At 59.9% G+C, this 16,870-nt stretch overlaps 1 protein-coding gene across 3 annotated transcripts in view; it reads right to left on the minus strand.

Annotated features, from left to right (window-relative positions):
* The window catches only part of CBFA2T3 (CBFA2/RUNX1 partner transcriptional co-repressor 3), a 64,015-nt gene that overhangs the window by 8,356 nt on the left and 38,789 nt on the right, over positions 1-16,870 (minus strand). For 2 of the 3 annotated variants that reach the window (XM_067540247.1, XM_067540246.1), the window contains exons 3-6: positions 16,441-16,590; positions 8,802-9,043; positions 8,082-8,171; positions 1,670-1,851 (exon numbers count right to left, since the gene is read on the minus strand). In XM_067540247.1, the coding sequence (XP_067396348.1) occupies positions 1,670-1,851; positions 8,082-8,171; positions 8,802-9,043; positions 16,441-16,590 (664 nt within the window). Of the gene's footprint in view, positions 1-1,669; positions 1,852-8,081; positions 8,172-8,801; positions 9,044-11,526; positions 11,605-16,440; positions 16,591-16,870 lie in introns of all 3 variants that reach the window. The other variant, XM_067540245.1, reaches the window with a different exon arrangement.

Consider the following 16,870-nt stretch of genomic DNA (forward strand, 5'->3'; position numbering starts at 1 on the left):
AATGCCATGGCCACTGCGCCCTTCTCTGACACTGACGCCCTCGGCGGCCTTGGGCAAGGCACTGCCCTTCCTTGCCTCAGTTTCCCCCTCTCTCAAACTGGGGAGGATGATCCCGACTGATAGAACCTGAGGAGGAATGTCTCTAGGAGTGCGCTAGCTGCCAGTGTGTCCAGTCCAGCCCGGCCAGGAGTCCTGGGCGCACCGAACACGGGGGAAGCGCTGAGCACAGTCTGAATTAGACGGCTGGGACCCAGCTTCGTCGCTGGCTCCTGCCTGCTAATGCGTTGGCCCCCTGGCACATGGCCAAGGCGGTGGAGGGAGGCCGGTATGTCTACACTGCGCACTAACTTGGGCTCTGACTCAGGTTTGAGCCCGAGCCCCTCTTCTGTCCACACACAAATTGGTCTGACTCGGGTCATGAGTGCTCGGGACCTGAGTCCCAGGACGCTGCTGGGGGTGGGGTGGGGGGGTGACAGCCTGAGTCCTACTGTGACTCGGAGCCAAACCCTCTCATTTGGCAGTGTGGACACAGCTCGAGTCGCCGAGCCGAGTCAGAAGGGCTGTGCAGCTCAGTGTGTACGTGTGGGCACGGCTGCACGTCCCGGGGCCAGCACTTGTAAGCCCAGGAAGCAGTGTGGACGCTCAAGCCTGGGCTTGGAAACACCAAGAACCCCAGGCCTGGATTCCACAGAGCTGGGCTAACACTGCCATGCAGACATACCCTTAGGGGCCACCTTAGCCTGCAGAGTGGCACTAGTCCTAGGTAGGTGTGTGGCCAGGATGGCCGGAGGTGCTGATTCCTGCCCACACAGCTCTCCCGGTGCCTGGGTGGGGATGCCAGCTGCCCACCTTCCCTAAAAGCCCCAAGGGAGGGGGGTGCAGGGAACTACTGGAGTAAAGCTCCCCTCTGGTGCAGGGGGCTTAGCCCTGATGTACCCCCAGATCCCAAGTGCCCCGAGGGGCTGCATATATCAGGGGGGCTGCTCCTTGCCACGTGGCATTCCCCGTTCACAGAGATCAGGGATAGGGGCAGCTCCGGCGCGCCCGGAATCTGGCTGGGAGTGGTCCAATGTGCCCGCCCTACTCCCCAGAGCAGGCTCTCACCAGCCTGTATCCCTGTCAGAGGCAACACGTGAGGGGGGCACCCAAGGTCAAGTGCCCTCCCCCCAGATTTCTGCCAGGGTTTGCTGGCCAGGCCCCCTCCCTGGGAGGCAGCTCCGGGAGATGGTAAGCAGTAAGCTGGGGCCGCAGGGAGGGGCAGCAGCAAACAGCGGGGAGCTGTGGGGAAGCGGGGCGGGCCTGGGAGCGACATGACTCAAGCCTTTAAATTGTGCTCTCCCCCCCCCCCATCAGCAGGTAGCAGGCGTCTCTGCCCTCTCCACAGAAATACACGAGCTTTGGTGGGGAACCACTGGCAGAGAGGGTGCTTGGGAGATGCCCCCCCCCATCCCGCCTGGTGGGGTGTTAAGAAGCAAGTCTGCCTTGCCCACACACTGCACCCCTCTGTGTTGCCTCATGGGGGGGGGGGGGTCACCTGGGAACTGCTGTATCCTCTCCTCCTTGCTGGGCCGCTCCCGTGTGCTGCGGGCCCAGTGCTCACCGCAGGACAAGAGCCCCCAGTGTGGGGATGGGCCTCCCCCAGCAAGCAAGCGCGAGCCTCTGGCCCTACCTGTCGGGTGTCCTCCTCTTGCCAGTCTCGCTGACCTCCAGGAGCAGCTCCGAGGAGTCGATGGGGGAAGAGGCGTTGGCGCTGAGCAGCAGCTGTTCATGCTGGGCCAGGTACTGGGCCGGCGTCTGCTTGGCCATGCGGGCGCAGTGGAGGAGCTCGCGCTGCAGCAAGGGCAGGTTGGCCTGCAAATGGGGCAGAGACAGAGTAAAACCCCCGCCAGCCCGAGAGACAAAACCACACCCCTCCGCCACCCACTTCTGCACAAACAAGCTGCCCCCCGGGGGCTGGGGTCCCATTGCTCTGGCAAGTCTGGGCCTGAGAATTACTGTGTGGGGTGGCTCCATTCTCCGCGTCCCCCGCCGATAAGGGGCAGAGGACGCTGGCCTGACAGGGAGAGAGGACGTGTGAAACTCAGACTTCCTCAGCAGCTGCTGGTGCTGCTGCAGCCACCCCCAGTGCAAAGAGACCTTGGCCCTGTCCGAACGCATGGCCATGGATCCACTGCCCTTGACCAAGCCTCCCGTGTGTGTCAGTGCCCAGTGCTCCAGTCTCCGTGCAGCAGTGTTTCAGAATCCCCTCGGCATTGCTGGGCTGGGGATCCTAGGGATGTTGCACACCCTTCCCCCAAACCATGCCTGCACCCTCAGACCCCCAGCACTAGCCCGAGTGTCAGCTGTGTTAGAATTAGACAGCATGGCTCTCCTGCACTTCTGGCCATGAGACAGGGAGGGTTCAGAGGAAGCTTTCCCGGGGGGGGCAAGTTATCCCGTAACTGCCCGCTGCAGGGTCTGTGGCCCCTTCCTCAGAAGCTCGTGGCCGCTGTCAAAGACAGGACGCTGGGTTATATGGTGACAGGAGAGGCTCTCCTTCCAATGAGACAATAGACATTTGCTAGCACCTGGCCTGAATCCCAGCTGTATGGATTCAACCAAGGCACCGGAGCTAAGCAGGTCGCCACCACGCCTTCAGCCCTCCTTAGCTAGGAAGTCTCAGGCTTTCCACAGCTCAGCAGCAGTAATCCCTGCAGTTTGATCCCATCCCAGGGGCTCCCGTGTGTTGCTGCAGTACAAGCTCCTCTGTTAATCATTTCGGGGCCAGGTCTGCTAGCCTTACTCACCCTGAGTAGCACCTTACCCAGCAAGTAGCTCCACTGATTACACTGTCACCAAGCAAGCTGCTACTAATTCGAATTAAGAGGGACAGAATCAGGCCCCTACACAGACTGGCAAGGGAATGGGCTTCACCCGTTCCCTGATCCGCGGAGGGATCCTACGCCTTATTTCCCCAAATATCGCCACGTAAAGCACTTGGGGCCCAGCCCAGCAGAGGCGATAGAAAAGCTCCTGTTGACTTTCAATGGGTGCTGGATCTGGCCCACAGACACCACGGTGATGGGCGCCAGACAACCCCCCCGGAAATAAGACAAACGCAGATTCCGATAGCCCGGGGCTTCTCCTGTGTATCAGCAAAGATGATTTACGCCGGCTGCGTCCGCTGCCCCGGCACTGTGGTCACTCATGGAGCGCCAGGTTTGCTTTCCGTTAGCCAGCACTGGGGAGCAGCTTTGTGTGGCGCTCCTAGCCACGCTGCCTCCTGGGCCAGAGCTCCCCGCAGGGCAGGGCAGGGCAGACTGCGAGAGTCCCACCTGTCTCTGGGTGGGGCCGTGACCAACGGCCCGCTCTCCTCGCCAGCCGGCGTCTACGTTTGCAGGGCAGGAAGGGTTCGTAAATAAACTCCCTCACCCACTGAGTTTCCCATGGAGCTTCGACTCCAAGAAGAGCATCCAAAGCAGAAATGATTAAGCAGCAGAAACACATTTTTATCCAAGTGCTTTTGTTGCCAGCCCTGGTTTTCTATTTAGGCAGCTGATCCCCAGCCAAATCGCCATCTGTTGAACATGTTAGAGTGTGAGCTGAGGAAATGTGCTGCTGTAGATTTGAGGACAGCACACATTCCCCCCGCCCGGCTATTTCCCCCTCTCCCCATTTAAATAAATAATCTTTAAGACAGCGGAGTCTGGGAAACACACTGGGGCTGGCTGGCTGCAGTTAGCGTAATGAGAAGCAGCTGGCGTCCTAGGTGGAAGCAGCTGGGATCAGGGTGCCAGGGAGTCAGACGGCAAAGGGAGTGTTGTCAAATGGCTCCTCTGGAGAACCGCAGAGCGGCACTTGGGAAGCGCAGGAAGGAGCTGGTTTTTCAGACCGCCCCAGGGCCTGAGGTCCGCGAGCACCAGGCACAGAGGACGCCACAGAACCGAAGCTTCTCCATGGCACCGGCACCTCTGCCTCTGCACAAGGGTTTGGACCCGAGCCTTCCTGGCAGGGAGCACGGGCCCTCTCTGACGGGTGTGTAGCTTAGCGGAGAGGGCAGGGCTCAAGGCAGCATCTCCTGGCACGGTGCAAGGAGAAGGACCCTGACCTCCAGGCTGCCCTGCCGCTGTGCTCGGACTCCGCTAACTTTGGGTGGCAGAGGAGGAAGCCACAGAAACGGCAGGTCCTGCCCGGCACCCAGTGCTCCAGACACAGATTCCCCAGCTGCCCCCCCTGCCCGGCCAAAGGCACCGCAGGCAGTGGAGAAACCAGGTCCACCTGGAGTTCAGCCCCCACAGCCAGGTCAGCAGCAATGTCCCCTGATCCCCCGCCCCTCACATGGGCATCATGGCCTGCAGCTGTCCCAGGTGTCGCTGCACTGGGCCCAGGGACAGCGTGGAAAGGGGCATAGGGAGGGTGAGGGGAAACCACAACAAAGACTCCCAAAGCCAAGTCCTTGCCCCAGGGTATTAAATCCCTCATTGGCTACAGCACTTTCCATAGACCAGCAAACTCAGCCGCACAGCAGCCCTGGGTGGGATGGCATGTTATCACCCCCCTTTCACCAGTGGGGAAACTGAGGCACAGAGCAATTAAGTGACCCGCCCAGGGCCACGGGAGTCAGTGTCAGAGCCCAGGACTCAAAGCCTGATTTGCAGAGGTGCTGCGCACCCGTGGTTCCCATTGGCATCAGTCTGACTTGCGAGAGCCCAGTACTTCTGCATGTCGGGTCCTTTTTCCTCTCTGTGCCTCAGTTTCCTCATCTGCAGAGTGGGGAGAATAGCACCTATCTCCTGGGTGTGGCTTGGACTAATAAAGCCCCACTTCTGCAGCTGTAGAACAAAGGGCACCTTTGCCCTGACTTCAGCAATAACAGGCTCCGGTCCTTCATCCTTGAGATTTTCAAGCCAGTCCATGCTGGTCTCGTAGCTTTCACGCATGCCAATGAACCCGGGTGTCCAAGCCCCCTTGGCTGCTTTGAAAATCTCAACCTAGGTCTCTAAAGAGCTTTAAGATCCTCTGATTTTGCCCTGACTTCCTCCCCAGGACAGAAGGGCGGGGGCAGGGGAGCCCACCCTGCCTGACATGGCTGTGTGTGGGGCCGGTGCCGAACCACCCTGGAGCACGCCTTAAATGTTTAAACCCTTTGCCGTTTCATGGGAGCGCAATACAAAGGCTCCACAAGTTGCTTTGGCCGGATTCCTGCGGCTAGTTCAGAGCATCGGGATGGAACCGCTGGGGCTGGGGCGGGGGAGATAATAAAGATGCAAAGAGAGGGGGGGCTCCCCCCCCTTTATTCATCTGATAAACAAGGGCAGCTGAAGCCAGCCCCGGAACATCTGCTGTAAATATTTGGTCTGACAGAAATGCCAGTGCGCTGAGAATCCCACAGGAGCAGGGCGACAGAGCAGGCTCAGGGCGAAATTAAAAGGCAAATAAAAAAGGGCGATTTTGTAATGGATTGCAAATGGTTCCCAGCTGGGCCTATCCCCTCCCCTTGTTGCACACAGCTCTGCAAACATCACCAGACTGTGTGCAAGAGAGTGAGCGCGCCCGGGCTGAAGAGCTGGCGGGACATCCTGGGGGGCTGGGGAGAGGGCATCACACCGCTTCTCCCCATCCCGGAAATTTCCCAGACCACCAGATTCAGCTGTGGAGCTGGAACTGCTGAGCCTGGAGACTGGGAACCCCAGGAAGGAGAGAGGGGTCGGTAAACAGCTGATTTAAAGCTGAGAGAGGGACTCAGGCAGCTCCTCCTCCAGACCAGTGCCTCCTTCTCAGCTGGGGACGTCACCAGCTCTCACCAGGCGACAGCCCGGTCCCAGGAGCTGCTGGACAATTGTCTGCGGGGTTAGGTAAGCCCTTTGCAGCAGGGCTAAGCGAGGGGGAACCCCCGATACGGCCCCAACGGGCTGGGCGCTAACGCGCTGCGGTGCAAAGCCGGAGGGGTTTACTGGGCAAAGGGGTCCGCTGCATTAATGTCGGGGGCCAAGCGTTACACCAAACGGCCCTGGGAGCAAAGGCCTGGCAAGCTGAGAGCAGGGCTGGCTGCTCCCCCGCAGGGTGGGACGGTACATGGGGCCAGGCTCCATCCTTGTCCCCTTTGCGCCACTGGCTCATCCTGCTCCATCTCTTTCTCCCTTGTGTCCTGGAATAGCAGAAGCACAGCAAGGGTCTCGTATGATCCTCTTCTGCATTCCCCTCGAGAACTGGCCCTGCCAGCCACCCGCCCGGGACAGGGCTAAGCCGGCTGCCGAGTACATGCAACTGGCACCAGAGGTTCTTGCTGGGCAAAGACCTCCTACGGGCCCAGAGTTCGGAGTGGCTCCCCGGGGCCGGAACCCTCCCCCTCTGCCAACCTGAGTGTGCAGGGCGCTGGGTCCAGCACCCCCTGTCTGGACGGGACCTCCACTACCAGCTGGTGCATTGAATGCCAGGAGGGTGACATTCAGACCCAGAGCCCAGCCAGGCACCTGCCCACATTCCTCAGCCACCCCAGCATACGGAACAAGCCACGGGCCCAGGGGCAGCCAGGTGCCCCCCGGCCTGAGCCGGGCCCCCCAGTGTCACGGGCACTGGGAAATGAAGAGGCGGGAGTCAAACCCCAGGGGCGACACAGTCCAGAGAAGGGGATCCTGGGGACTAACCTCCGTGCCAGCAGCTGGCGGCTGCTGAAGAAGCTGGGGGTGTGTGCAATGAGCGAGCGCGGGTGCCCCGCGTCCGCCGGCATTCACCGCCGCCTCCGTTCCCATTTATAACTAAACTGAGGTCCTTTGAAATGCACCCGAGAATGCCAGGGCATCCGTGCCTCCGTTATTCCTTTGCATCCCTGGCTGCTTAACACTGGGAAACGGCGATACAGCACGACCCACCCCGCTTTCTGTTTATTTGAAACGGGGCAGGGAGGGGTTTCTGTCACAGGGTGACTGGCCCTTGGAGGGAGGGGGTTAGCTGAGGCTGTGATAAGGCCAGGGGCCCGGGGTTAGCAAGAGCTCAGTTTCTGGGCAGAGCCGGTCGGCCCCGCAGGGGAAAGAACCCAGTTTACAGGCAATACTCAGCACGTGATGGGGAAAAGACAAGGGAGCAGAGGCTGACCTGCCTTTCTGTGCCGTGTAATCCTGCAGGGAGGAGACAGGCCCTTGCAGGAGATCCAACACTGGGGAAGGGACACGACTGGTGTGTTGCACTTGTGTTATCTGGACAAAAGCAACCCTGAAGTAAAGGGGCCTGGGCTCCCGTGTTCTTTGGTGCACGGCGGCTGAGCGAGCCCCCCGGCTTACAGCGCCCCCAAAACTTCGCGGGCGGAGACAGGGTTTCACCGGGGTTTTAAAAGCTCAGTGAAAATCAACAGTTTGTTCTGCGGATTCGGACGTCACTGGCGGGCTAAACACAAGCCCCCAGGGCTGGTGCAGGAGAAGCAGGCAGGGAGACACGGGGTTCCCCAGTCCAAAGCTGGGCGCAAGGGGAGAAGGGCGGGGAGCCTTTTAAAAGGGGCTCTCGTGTGTGTGAGCGGAGGGGGTTAGCCGGGGTAACACGGGGAGGGGATTCCTGGCTTCATGGGTGTGATCCTAAAATTACAACGTGAAAGCAACAAACAGCACAAAGCCCCCCCCTCCACCCCAAACTCTCCTCGGCTCCCCCCTCCCCCCCAGAGCTCCTCGTCTCCCAGCTCCAGGGGCTCTGGCCACATTGGACTCAGACACTGGCATGTTCTTGGAGAGAGAAGATAAATTCTCCCCAAATCCGTCAGCTCTTCCCAGTCGCCATTACTCTGAGAAGCGAGACTTTCGCCTGAAGTAACCTAGATCGCCGCCTCCTGGCCTGAGACCCCAGAGCGGCTTTATTTTAAACCGTGGTGCTCCTGGCCACCCCCGTGCCACTCACCCCCCCTTTCCTGCTGCTCCCCCGGCCCTCCTCTGCCCTGCGCCCCTTATCCCAGCAGCGCAGAGAAGGGCGGCGCCAAGAGCGGCCGGCATGTTTTAGGGTCACCGCAGCAACCATCTGCAAAGTCAAGGCAGCGGCTCTCCCGCCGGTGGAGTTATAGGGGGGCTGTGGGGATGCGGCTCCGGGCCAGGCAGGACTGGGAGGCGCACGGGACCTACCTTCAGGAAAGGAATGACGAAGGGGCGCAACGGGAAGTTAGTCGCCTCCTGGAGCTTGGAGTGGAACTCTTCAATGGTCAGCGTGGAGTTCTGCGGGGCAGAGATCAGGGTCCCGCTCAGAGAGAGGCGTCACCCGCCGAGAACAACCGTGCCTTCCCAAGCCTGTCTGCACGCGCCACCCCGGCTACAGCGACCAGCCGCCCCTCCCACCACGCCCCCCCACGGCACTGACGCCACGTCTCCCTCCCGTCAGCTCGGGGCAGGGACGGTTATTTCCACCGGGGTCTAGAATTCACAGGGCTACCGCCACGGTCCCTGGGCTACAAGTCACATGAGGCTGGGGTGGGGGGCGGCAGGTCGTCAGTTCCTTCGTACAATTCCCACTTCACGTTTTGCCCCATTTTCCTTTTTAACCCTACCGGGGGTTCGTTTTCCGAGGCAGCAAGCTTTCATTGCAGTGAGATTTGCACGGGCAATTTGCATCTGGTGACGAACGCGGGAGAAATTCCCCGTTTTGCTGGGGGGGCGGAGAAGTATTTCCCCCCCACCCTCCCTGCGATTGCCTTTGGGAAAATGGCAGATTTTCCCGCCACAGCAAACTCAGGAACACGAGCAAACGCCTCTCCGGAGTGTGCAGCGCTGAGCTGGGCGTGAAAAGCCCCGGTTCTACCCCACGCCCTCCTTGGCGCCAGCTCCACGCCCAGGCCCCAGGGAACGTACCACGAGGCCCAGCACCAGGGTGCGCACCCGCTCCCCGATCTCCGGGGAGATGTCGTTCCCAAACTGCTGCAGGGTGGTCAAGAAGCGCTTCAGCTTGCTGAGCTGCCGGGCGCCGCAGGCGGGAGGGAGCTGATGGGTGGACAGGGCGGCCGTGGAGGAGGTGGCAGGCCCGTTGCTGAATCCATTGGGGGTGGAAGGGGTCCCGTTGATAGCGGTAGGGGAGTGGCTGCTCCCGTTCATTACTGCAACGAGAGAGAGAGAGAGAGAGAGAGAGGGAAATGGTCACCAAACAGAACTGATCACTGGAGAAGGCACTGGCTTTCAACACCAGCGGCTGGCCTCTGACCTCCTGGAAGACTATTGTCATGGGCTTCTGCCCCCCACTGGAGAGAATCAGAATGGCTTTGCTATGTGCCATAGGCGCCGTACGGCTAGAAGCTAATGGGGATTTTCCTTTAGCCGAATGGGGTTTTTGGAGCAGGAGGCTCTGAGTTCTACCCTGTGCTCTCAGCGGCCCCAGGGTGAGCAGGGTTCGCACCCGCAGCAGAGACCGTTTGGAGGATGCCAGGCATGCATTAGCCTCGCGTCCACATGCAGGGGAGGGAGGGCGTCAGCCGAGCGAGGGGGCGGGAAGAGATGTGTCAGTGTGGGGCGTGAAGGCGTCAGCCGCAGGGCAGCAGGGAAGACACGTCCGTGTTTGGTGGTTGCACGGGGAGTTCTCACGACGACGTGCTGTAGAGAGAAGGTAACGTGAACAGGGATGTCTGGCCGGGTCACCTTCCCTGGGACAATCGACGGCGAGGCAGCAGGACGATCAGCAAAACAGCTGCTGCCCCCGAGGGGGAATGAACGTGACCGACGAGCGCCTGTGTGCGCATCAGGCCTGATAAATCGAGAACCCACACCGCTCGCGGGGAGACTTGGCCTGCTCACTACACCTGCCACCCGGTCATTTAACACTGACACCACTCAACATCGCAAGGCGAGCAGGAGATTCTGCCCCTCTCTGCCCACCTGTATCAGCACGCAGCCCTCTGCCTGGAGCAGAGCACGGCCCGTGAGGAGGCGCGACTCGCCTTCACCAGCTCTTTGGAAAATCCAGCCCTAAGTAACCTCAGCGGTATATACGGCAAGCCGCAGTCACAGAATGACAGACAGGGCCGGGACCCTCTCCACACCAGGCCCTGAAACCTGCTCGCTAATCCCACAGAACAACTGGCTGCATTCAAGCTGTGCCTGCGTTGTCTGAACCCGCAGCAGCGTCTCCTCCACACTTACAGGCCATGTGTTTCCTAGCACGCTGGAGGCCAGCCGCCAGCGGCATCCGCCAGAGATCAAGCCTCTAGGAACAGTGCCTTCATGCCAAGCACGGCCGAGGAGCCTGTAAACAATTGCCCTTTCCCGGAGCGTAGAAACAAGAGAGGGAATTGCCCTGTTAGGTCCTGTCGAGCCCCCCCTGCATCAGCCAGGGCAACATCGCTCCTTGCCCCGGGCTCCTCTGTCCTCTGTCCAGCGCAGCTTGAAACCGTTTAATCAGCACAACTGCTGCATAAATACACTCCCAGGCGGATCCTCTCCCTAGATAGTCCAGCCAATTCCATGCTTTTCTCCAATCTCCACCTGTTTGCCGAACCCCCGGGTCTCCCCCCGGAGCAGTAACCGCAGGAGCGAGGAGCGCCACCAGAAAACAAAGAGTCCCTCGGAAAACCAGATGGATTCTTGGTCACAGGCTACATAACGCAGTGCTCTGCCCCCGCCCCTCCTGGCTGTCCCCCGCTGGGCTGTAACCCGTGCAAATCACACCGGGAACTCAGGGCTCCGAGTCTCCCTGAACTGAGCTCTGCTGGGAAGACGAACCCCCAAGGGCCCCACCATTTGCCCCGAGAAAATGAAACTGCGGAATAGATCCAGGGCTCCCCTCAATCCCCCCTTCCTGCGTTCACTACTAACCTTGCCCGCTGCGGTTATGCCTTCCTGGAAACCAGCAGCCCTGACTCTGGCGTTTTCTCAGGCTCCCGCTCGCTCTACTACGGGGCAGTATCAGCCGCTTGCTAGAGAGATGCTGAAAATAACCCCGTGGCCACAGCTGCTTTTATTCCAGTGACAGGTGCGTTACTAAGTTAAACTCCGCACATGTCCCCGATGGAAGGTTTGCGGACGCAGCCTGCACCCTTGCAACCAGCTCTGCTGAAGGGGGAGCGGGCGGGCTGGGAAAGGTCAAGTCCCACTCGTCCCGAGAAGGTAAAAAATGAACAGCAGCTTCCTTGAAAACAGCCTCCTTCCCCGCACGCCGCTGTGCGCTCACACCCCCAGCCCTGGCTGGGAATTCGCTGGGGCTGGGGCTAAGAGCGAGCAATGGATGCAGACACCCTTGGGACTCTGGGATCAGCAGCCTGAGCGCAGATCCCTGGGGAGACAGCTCTGGTACCACAGAACAGTGTGTTTGCCAGCTCCCCATCCTCCGGGGGCAAGAGCCATGTAAAAGCGGAGCCGCCAACCCTGCCCCAGCTTCCCCCCGGGTGTCCCCATCCTGCCTCCACCCTCCCTCGGGGCAGCACACCCCATCCAACTCCTTACTGCCTGGTAGCAGAACTGCCCCGGTCCTGCCATCCACGGAGCAGGACATCCCTGGCGCTCAGGGCAGCATTAAGGACCAGGGGGGTTCTCTGTGGGGCTGCGCTAGGTTCTGAGGCTCTCATTAGAGTGTATGTTTCCTTTTACTTACAAAGACAGACCATCGACCATTTCAAGCAACCATGAAAACGGCCGCGAGGCAGAAACGTCGGAGGCCCAGCTTCTTGATCTGCAAGCAAAATAAAACACACACTATCATGAAAGACCAGAGGGAGCAGCTTTCCACAGCACTGGGTGGGGGCCTGGGCGGCTCCGGCCCCCTACTGCTTTAACGAGCCGCGTGGTGAAAATCCAGAGGTGACCGACTTAATGGGCTTCTCCTGAGAACGGACTGTGGGCCCTTGAAAAGGCCTGGCCGTGCTTCCTAAATGGCATCTTTCATCCGGGGACCGCACAGCACTTTGCAGGGATCGAGCCTCGCCGCCCCCACACGAGGCAGGTATCACAACCCTGCCTCGGGGAAACTGAGGCACGGAGAGGGGACGCGACTCCCAAGTCACACAGCGAGTCAGTGGCCGGGAATAGAACCCTGCACTAGCTGTTACACCAAGTTCCCACCTCCCACGGGAGAGGTGGCGTTCCAAAGGGGTGACAATTACCTACCCGGCTCGACCAGATTAGAGCGAAACAGAGCCCTGCACGGGGCAGAATCTGCCACTGTCCCAGAGCAGGCAACCTGGGCGATAAATCCTGACCTCTGAATCCAGCGTGGCCATCTAGTGTCTGCCCCCCTGAGTCCGACCTCCCCAGCTTCTGCCCTTTCCCACATCTTCCTCCACCCATGCTGCAGAGCCCAGAAGAGTGGTAACCATGACGTTTGCTGGTTAATAAAGCAGGCCCCCGCTTTACAGGGTAAGTCTCAGCGCAGTCCGGGCTCTATTATCGCTAACATTCACTAAGACCTACGTGCAAAAGGAACAACTTAACATTCTTCTCCCTTTCAGCAACCTTGATGCACATTCAACCCATAGAGAGCATCAGGCCGGCCAGCAGGCGGGCTACAGAAAACCCGGTGTGTTTGAGGAGGGGGACAGCCCGCTCCGCGGAGACGCGCCCGCACAAACCGAAGCATGAATTAAGAGGCACCACATCTGTTGCAGAGTTCAGATTAAAAGCAAAACCCGTCGGATCACAGCCGATCGGAATCCGCTTTCTCATTAGAGAACATCTGGTCCAGACCCAGCTGCCGGGGAACGCAGCTCAGGGTTAAAGAAACCCCCAAAACAAGATGCTACCAAACGCACCTTACAGAGATTGGGCTTGGCCTTGATCTGTCTCCTTGAGCAGAGCAGATGGAGCGGCTTTGCAATTCAGAGGCTGAGCAGTTGTCAAAGGCTTTGGCGGGTTTGTTTTTGTTCTGAGGCTTTATAAGCAAGGAGCTGTTACATCTGGTCAGGAGGTAAAGCTCTCTGCTGGAGTGCAAAGGGGAGTCTCGGACAGCTACTACACATCGCAACAGCTCCTTCAGGGCACAGGATACACACACACACCCATCAGTACAGTTCTTCGTGTGCCTGTTGCATCTGCCATTTGCATACCGGTGGCTGGCGGTGCTGTTGGAGCCGTGCTGGATCTGAAGACGAGCTCCGTGCCGCTCGAAAGCGTGTCCCTCTCCCCAGCAGAAGCTGGTCCAGTGAAAGACACGGCCTCACCCACCTTGTCTCTCTTGTTTGTATAAAGGGGCGACTAAAATGCTGCCAAGGTGCCCGCAATCTCCTTTCCCTCCAGTGCAGGGCTCCACTGCTAGACGGTGCCAGCCCCCAAAGTAGCTGAGGCTGGCCAGGGGGGGCGATGGGGAATCCCATCAGACCGGAGGATTTCCCCAGGGATGGAAGCTGTCTCCCCTAGGAAAATCCCTGGGGACGCTGCACCCGTCCTGGCGTGAGCACAGCAACGGAGATGCCACCTGCTTCTCCCTGGGCTAAGGAGGGTGAATTAATTTGGCCCGGTAGTTTTACATTTCCAAGGTGATTGAGGCCAAGCCTCACCCCTCTATTGTCTCCTCATGCTCCCGCTGAGGGAGCTAGAGAAAACGTCTCTCCACGTGGCCTACCCACCACGAAGGCCAAACCCGATCTGTTTGCAAAGGGGCTTCTCTGCGGCCGCGGGCACATCCCGCTGCCCCTCCTCCACCTGCGTCTCTGCCGCAGCCTGGAGTGGGCTGCAGGACGCGTGTACGAGACAGGCTCCTGCAGCATGTCCCAGGACGTGGCCAGGCACAGCCGGCAGCCAGGGCACACCGATGCCCAGCCCTCCCCGCTAACTCTGCAGAAAAGGGGCTAGGCAGCGAGCCGAACTCCGAGGAGAACCTCTCTGCAGAAAAGGGGCACGCGAGATGATTGATCCTGGGGAAGCTGTGAATGGAAGGGGGGATGGCAGACAGTGGGGCTGGGCAGGGAACTCAGGTGTGTTGAAGAGTCCTATAGGAGCGTTCCTGGAGCGGTCCCCTAGCCCCGCAGTCCCTGCCCGGGCACACTATTGGGGACGTGACAGAAAGCGGGTCTGCGTACAACTGGATTATGTGTCTTGTCTGCTAACACCAGCAAGGTTCGGACCTAGCAGAGATCCGGAGTGTCAAACCACTGCAACAGTAATCCCTAGCTCTTAGACAGACCGTTCCATCAGCAAATCTTAACGCGCAGTGCCAGGAGGGTCAGGATCATTATCCCCATTGTGTAGATGGGGAAACTGAGTCACAGAGGGGGCCGTGACTTGCCCAAGGTCATCCAGTAGAGCAGTGGCACAGCCGAGGCTAGGCCCCCCCGGGCTCCTGACTCACAGTCCAGTGCTCTGTTCACTGTCTCCCATCACGTGCCACGGGGCGGTGCCTTTCAGAGACCAAGGAGCCCCTGGAGACGCAGACAGACCCAGGCGCTCAGACGCTGGGTTGATGGGGGTGCTGGAGGAAGCAGCTAGCTCGGAGATGTGTATGGGGATCGGCAGATAGGTGATGGGGCCCAGGGGAGCACAGGGTTAAATCCATCCCAGGCCCCTCATCCCCAGGCTGTCCCCAGCACCCCTTGCAAACAGGAATCCGGTTCAGGTTCTTCTTTCTTCTCAGGCTGCTGATGGAAGGGGGCGTCCGCCACGGGCGCTGGGGCAGGGTCTGGAGCTCTCCGAGAGGTGCTCAGCATCCTCTCAGGGTAACTTGGGCTCGACGTCTGCCCGTCCCCCCCTCAGATGACGTCTTCAGTGGCGACGGTCCCGGGTGGATCCCACGCTGGGCTTCGAGGTCCTGGAACAGATCCTGACGGCAGCCACCACTGGCTGCTCCAGCCTTTCTCACAGGACTGGCTCCACACAGCCAGGCCGTCACACCAGGCTGGGGCTTTGTGCTCTAGGGGGCAGGTTTCCTCCGGGTCACTCACCTGCCATGCCGGGCTGACCCCTAGCTTTCCATCCTCTTTCCCGGGAGGAGAGAGCACCAAGCCTTCAAAGAGGGCAGCTGAGCCATGTCACAGGGATAGCGGGCATGGCAGAGGCTGTGTCCCTCCAGCACGTGCCAGGGCCCTGCCATGGGACAGCTCCACGAGGGTGAAACGAGAAAAAGGAGGCTGCAAAGTCTTAGGAGGAAGGAGGTGGATGAGATCCAAGCCACCCTCTCAAGGCACCAGCTGCTCCGTGCCTGGAGACAGGAGAGGAATGAACCGGGCTACAACGCTGTAGAAATTAAACTGGTCCTGGGTCACCTTAACCCATCAGAGAAAGGAGAGAACACGTCAATGCCCACGGCCCGCACCCGGCGGGCAGTGCGAACGTAATCCCTGATCCCGCCCCGATAACATGATGCACACAGGGGAGCGCAGGGTCAAACCAGCCTCCATAGCTCATTACAGCCCAGATTCTGGCACTGCTGAGTCCCGCCCGGTGCCTTGGCCCCAGACGCGAGTTCCCCTTCGTTTTGCTGCTTTCCAGCAGACGTTCGCTGCCCCCGCCTGTTATTCCTAGAGCCGCTCGGCATTTTGCATTCGTCATTTTTTTGCCGTCGACACAAATTTGGCCTGTTTTTCTGAAGATAAGGTTTGGTGGGAAATGCTTGTGTCTCGGGGAATGTTCAGTGTTTTCAGCAGAAGAACCGAGAACAACGGAGCGTTGGCTGGTTTTTGCTGTTTGGTTGAAAAACTTAATTCCCCCCCATCCCTGAAAAATGACAACAAAAAGCCCTCCCCAAATGTTTTGTATCTTCCTCAAATTCTCATGGAAAATATTCATAATTTCCCAAACTGTTCATCTGAGGAAGGGGGCTGCACCCACGAAAGCTGATGCCTGCAGAAATTGGTTAGTTTTTAAAGTGCTCGTTGTTCTAGTTCTTTCTGGATCGGAGAGACAAGAGTGGGAGGCGGGGCGGGGGGGGAGGGGCTGGCAGTCAGGACTCCTGGGTTCTCTGCCGTTGACTCAGTGGGTGACCTTGGGCAAGTCACCATCTCCCTTTGTGCCTCAGTTTCCCCCTCTGTGACATGGGGGATAATCACACTTCCCTACCCGCAGGGAGCGCTTGGAGCAGGAAGGGGCTGGGAAAGGCAAATGCTTGGTGTCCTTTTTGGAATGCAAATCCATCAGGAACACAAACGCCCGCCCCGGGGTGAGCTCAGCCGCTCTCTCACCACGGCACGGCCAGCGCTGAGCCCGTGGCACTGAGCTAACACGCAGGGGCATGTTCCACCTTTGACAGCCCAGTTCCCAAGGGCAGGTGGAGGAGGGGCGTTTTGCCTGCCTACAGACGTGTGCTCATCCAGAGCACCGGCTGTGGCCCTGGCCATGCCCCAGCCTGCCCCTGGTGCCAGGTGGGCAAAAGCCAGGGCTGCGTGGCTGGCTTCTGCAGGAGAATGCTGGGGCAGCTGTAACAAGGCCCCTACGGCACAGGGCACAGAGCCCTCCCGGGGAGGGTGACATCTCTGTCAGCGGGACAGGATCCGGCCCTGAGTCTGCTCACAGAGTCCCGGCCCCTCACGTCGCCCCTGCCTTGCCGACCCCTTCCCGGGGCCCGGCCGCCCCGGCTACTCACTGGTGTTTGGCGTGAAGGAGGGGTGCCGGGTGGCTCCCTGCGTGACGGCCGGCGGCGGAGGAGGCATGCCGGGCGGCGTCGATCGGGACTGTGTCTTCACGTCGGCCGGTGAGTCGGGCATGGTGGCCGCCTTCTTCTTCTCCGTGCTACCTGCGAGGGGCAGAGAGCGAGGGACAGGTGAGTGCGGCGGAGCCGGGTTGCTGGGTCCCGTGGCCAGGGAGGCAGCACCAGAGAAACCCAGCCCGCTGATCCTTCCTTCGCCCAGGCACGGACCCCACGCCCACTGGAGTCCAGAGCACCTCTCCCTGGTCCGCAATGGACTTTGGCTCAGGCCCTCCTCGGAGACGGCAGCGACACAGAACTCTTTGCCTTGCAGCTGATTGACACGCACCGGTTTCTCCTCCCCTCCCTCCTGCTGCCGCCCCGTTTA

Source organism: Emydura macquarii, unplaced genomic scaffold (genome assembly GCF_026122565.2).
Source record: "Emydura macquarii macquarii isolate MOO-44397 ecotype Brisbane River unplaced genomic scaffold, CSIRO-AGI_Emac_v2 contig_561, whole genome shotgun sequence".
NCBI lineage: Eukaryota > Metazoa > Chordata > Testudines > Chelidae > Emydura > Emydura macquarii.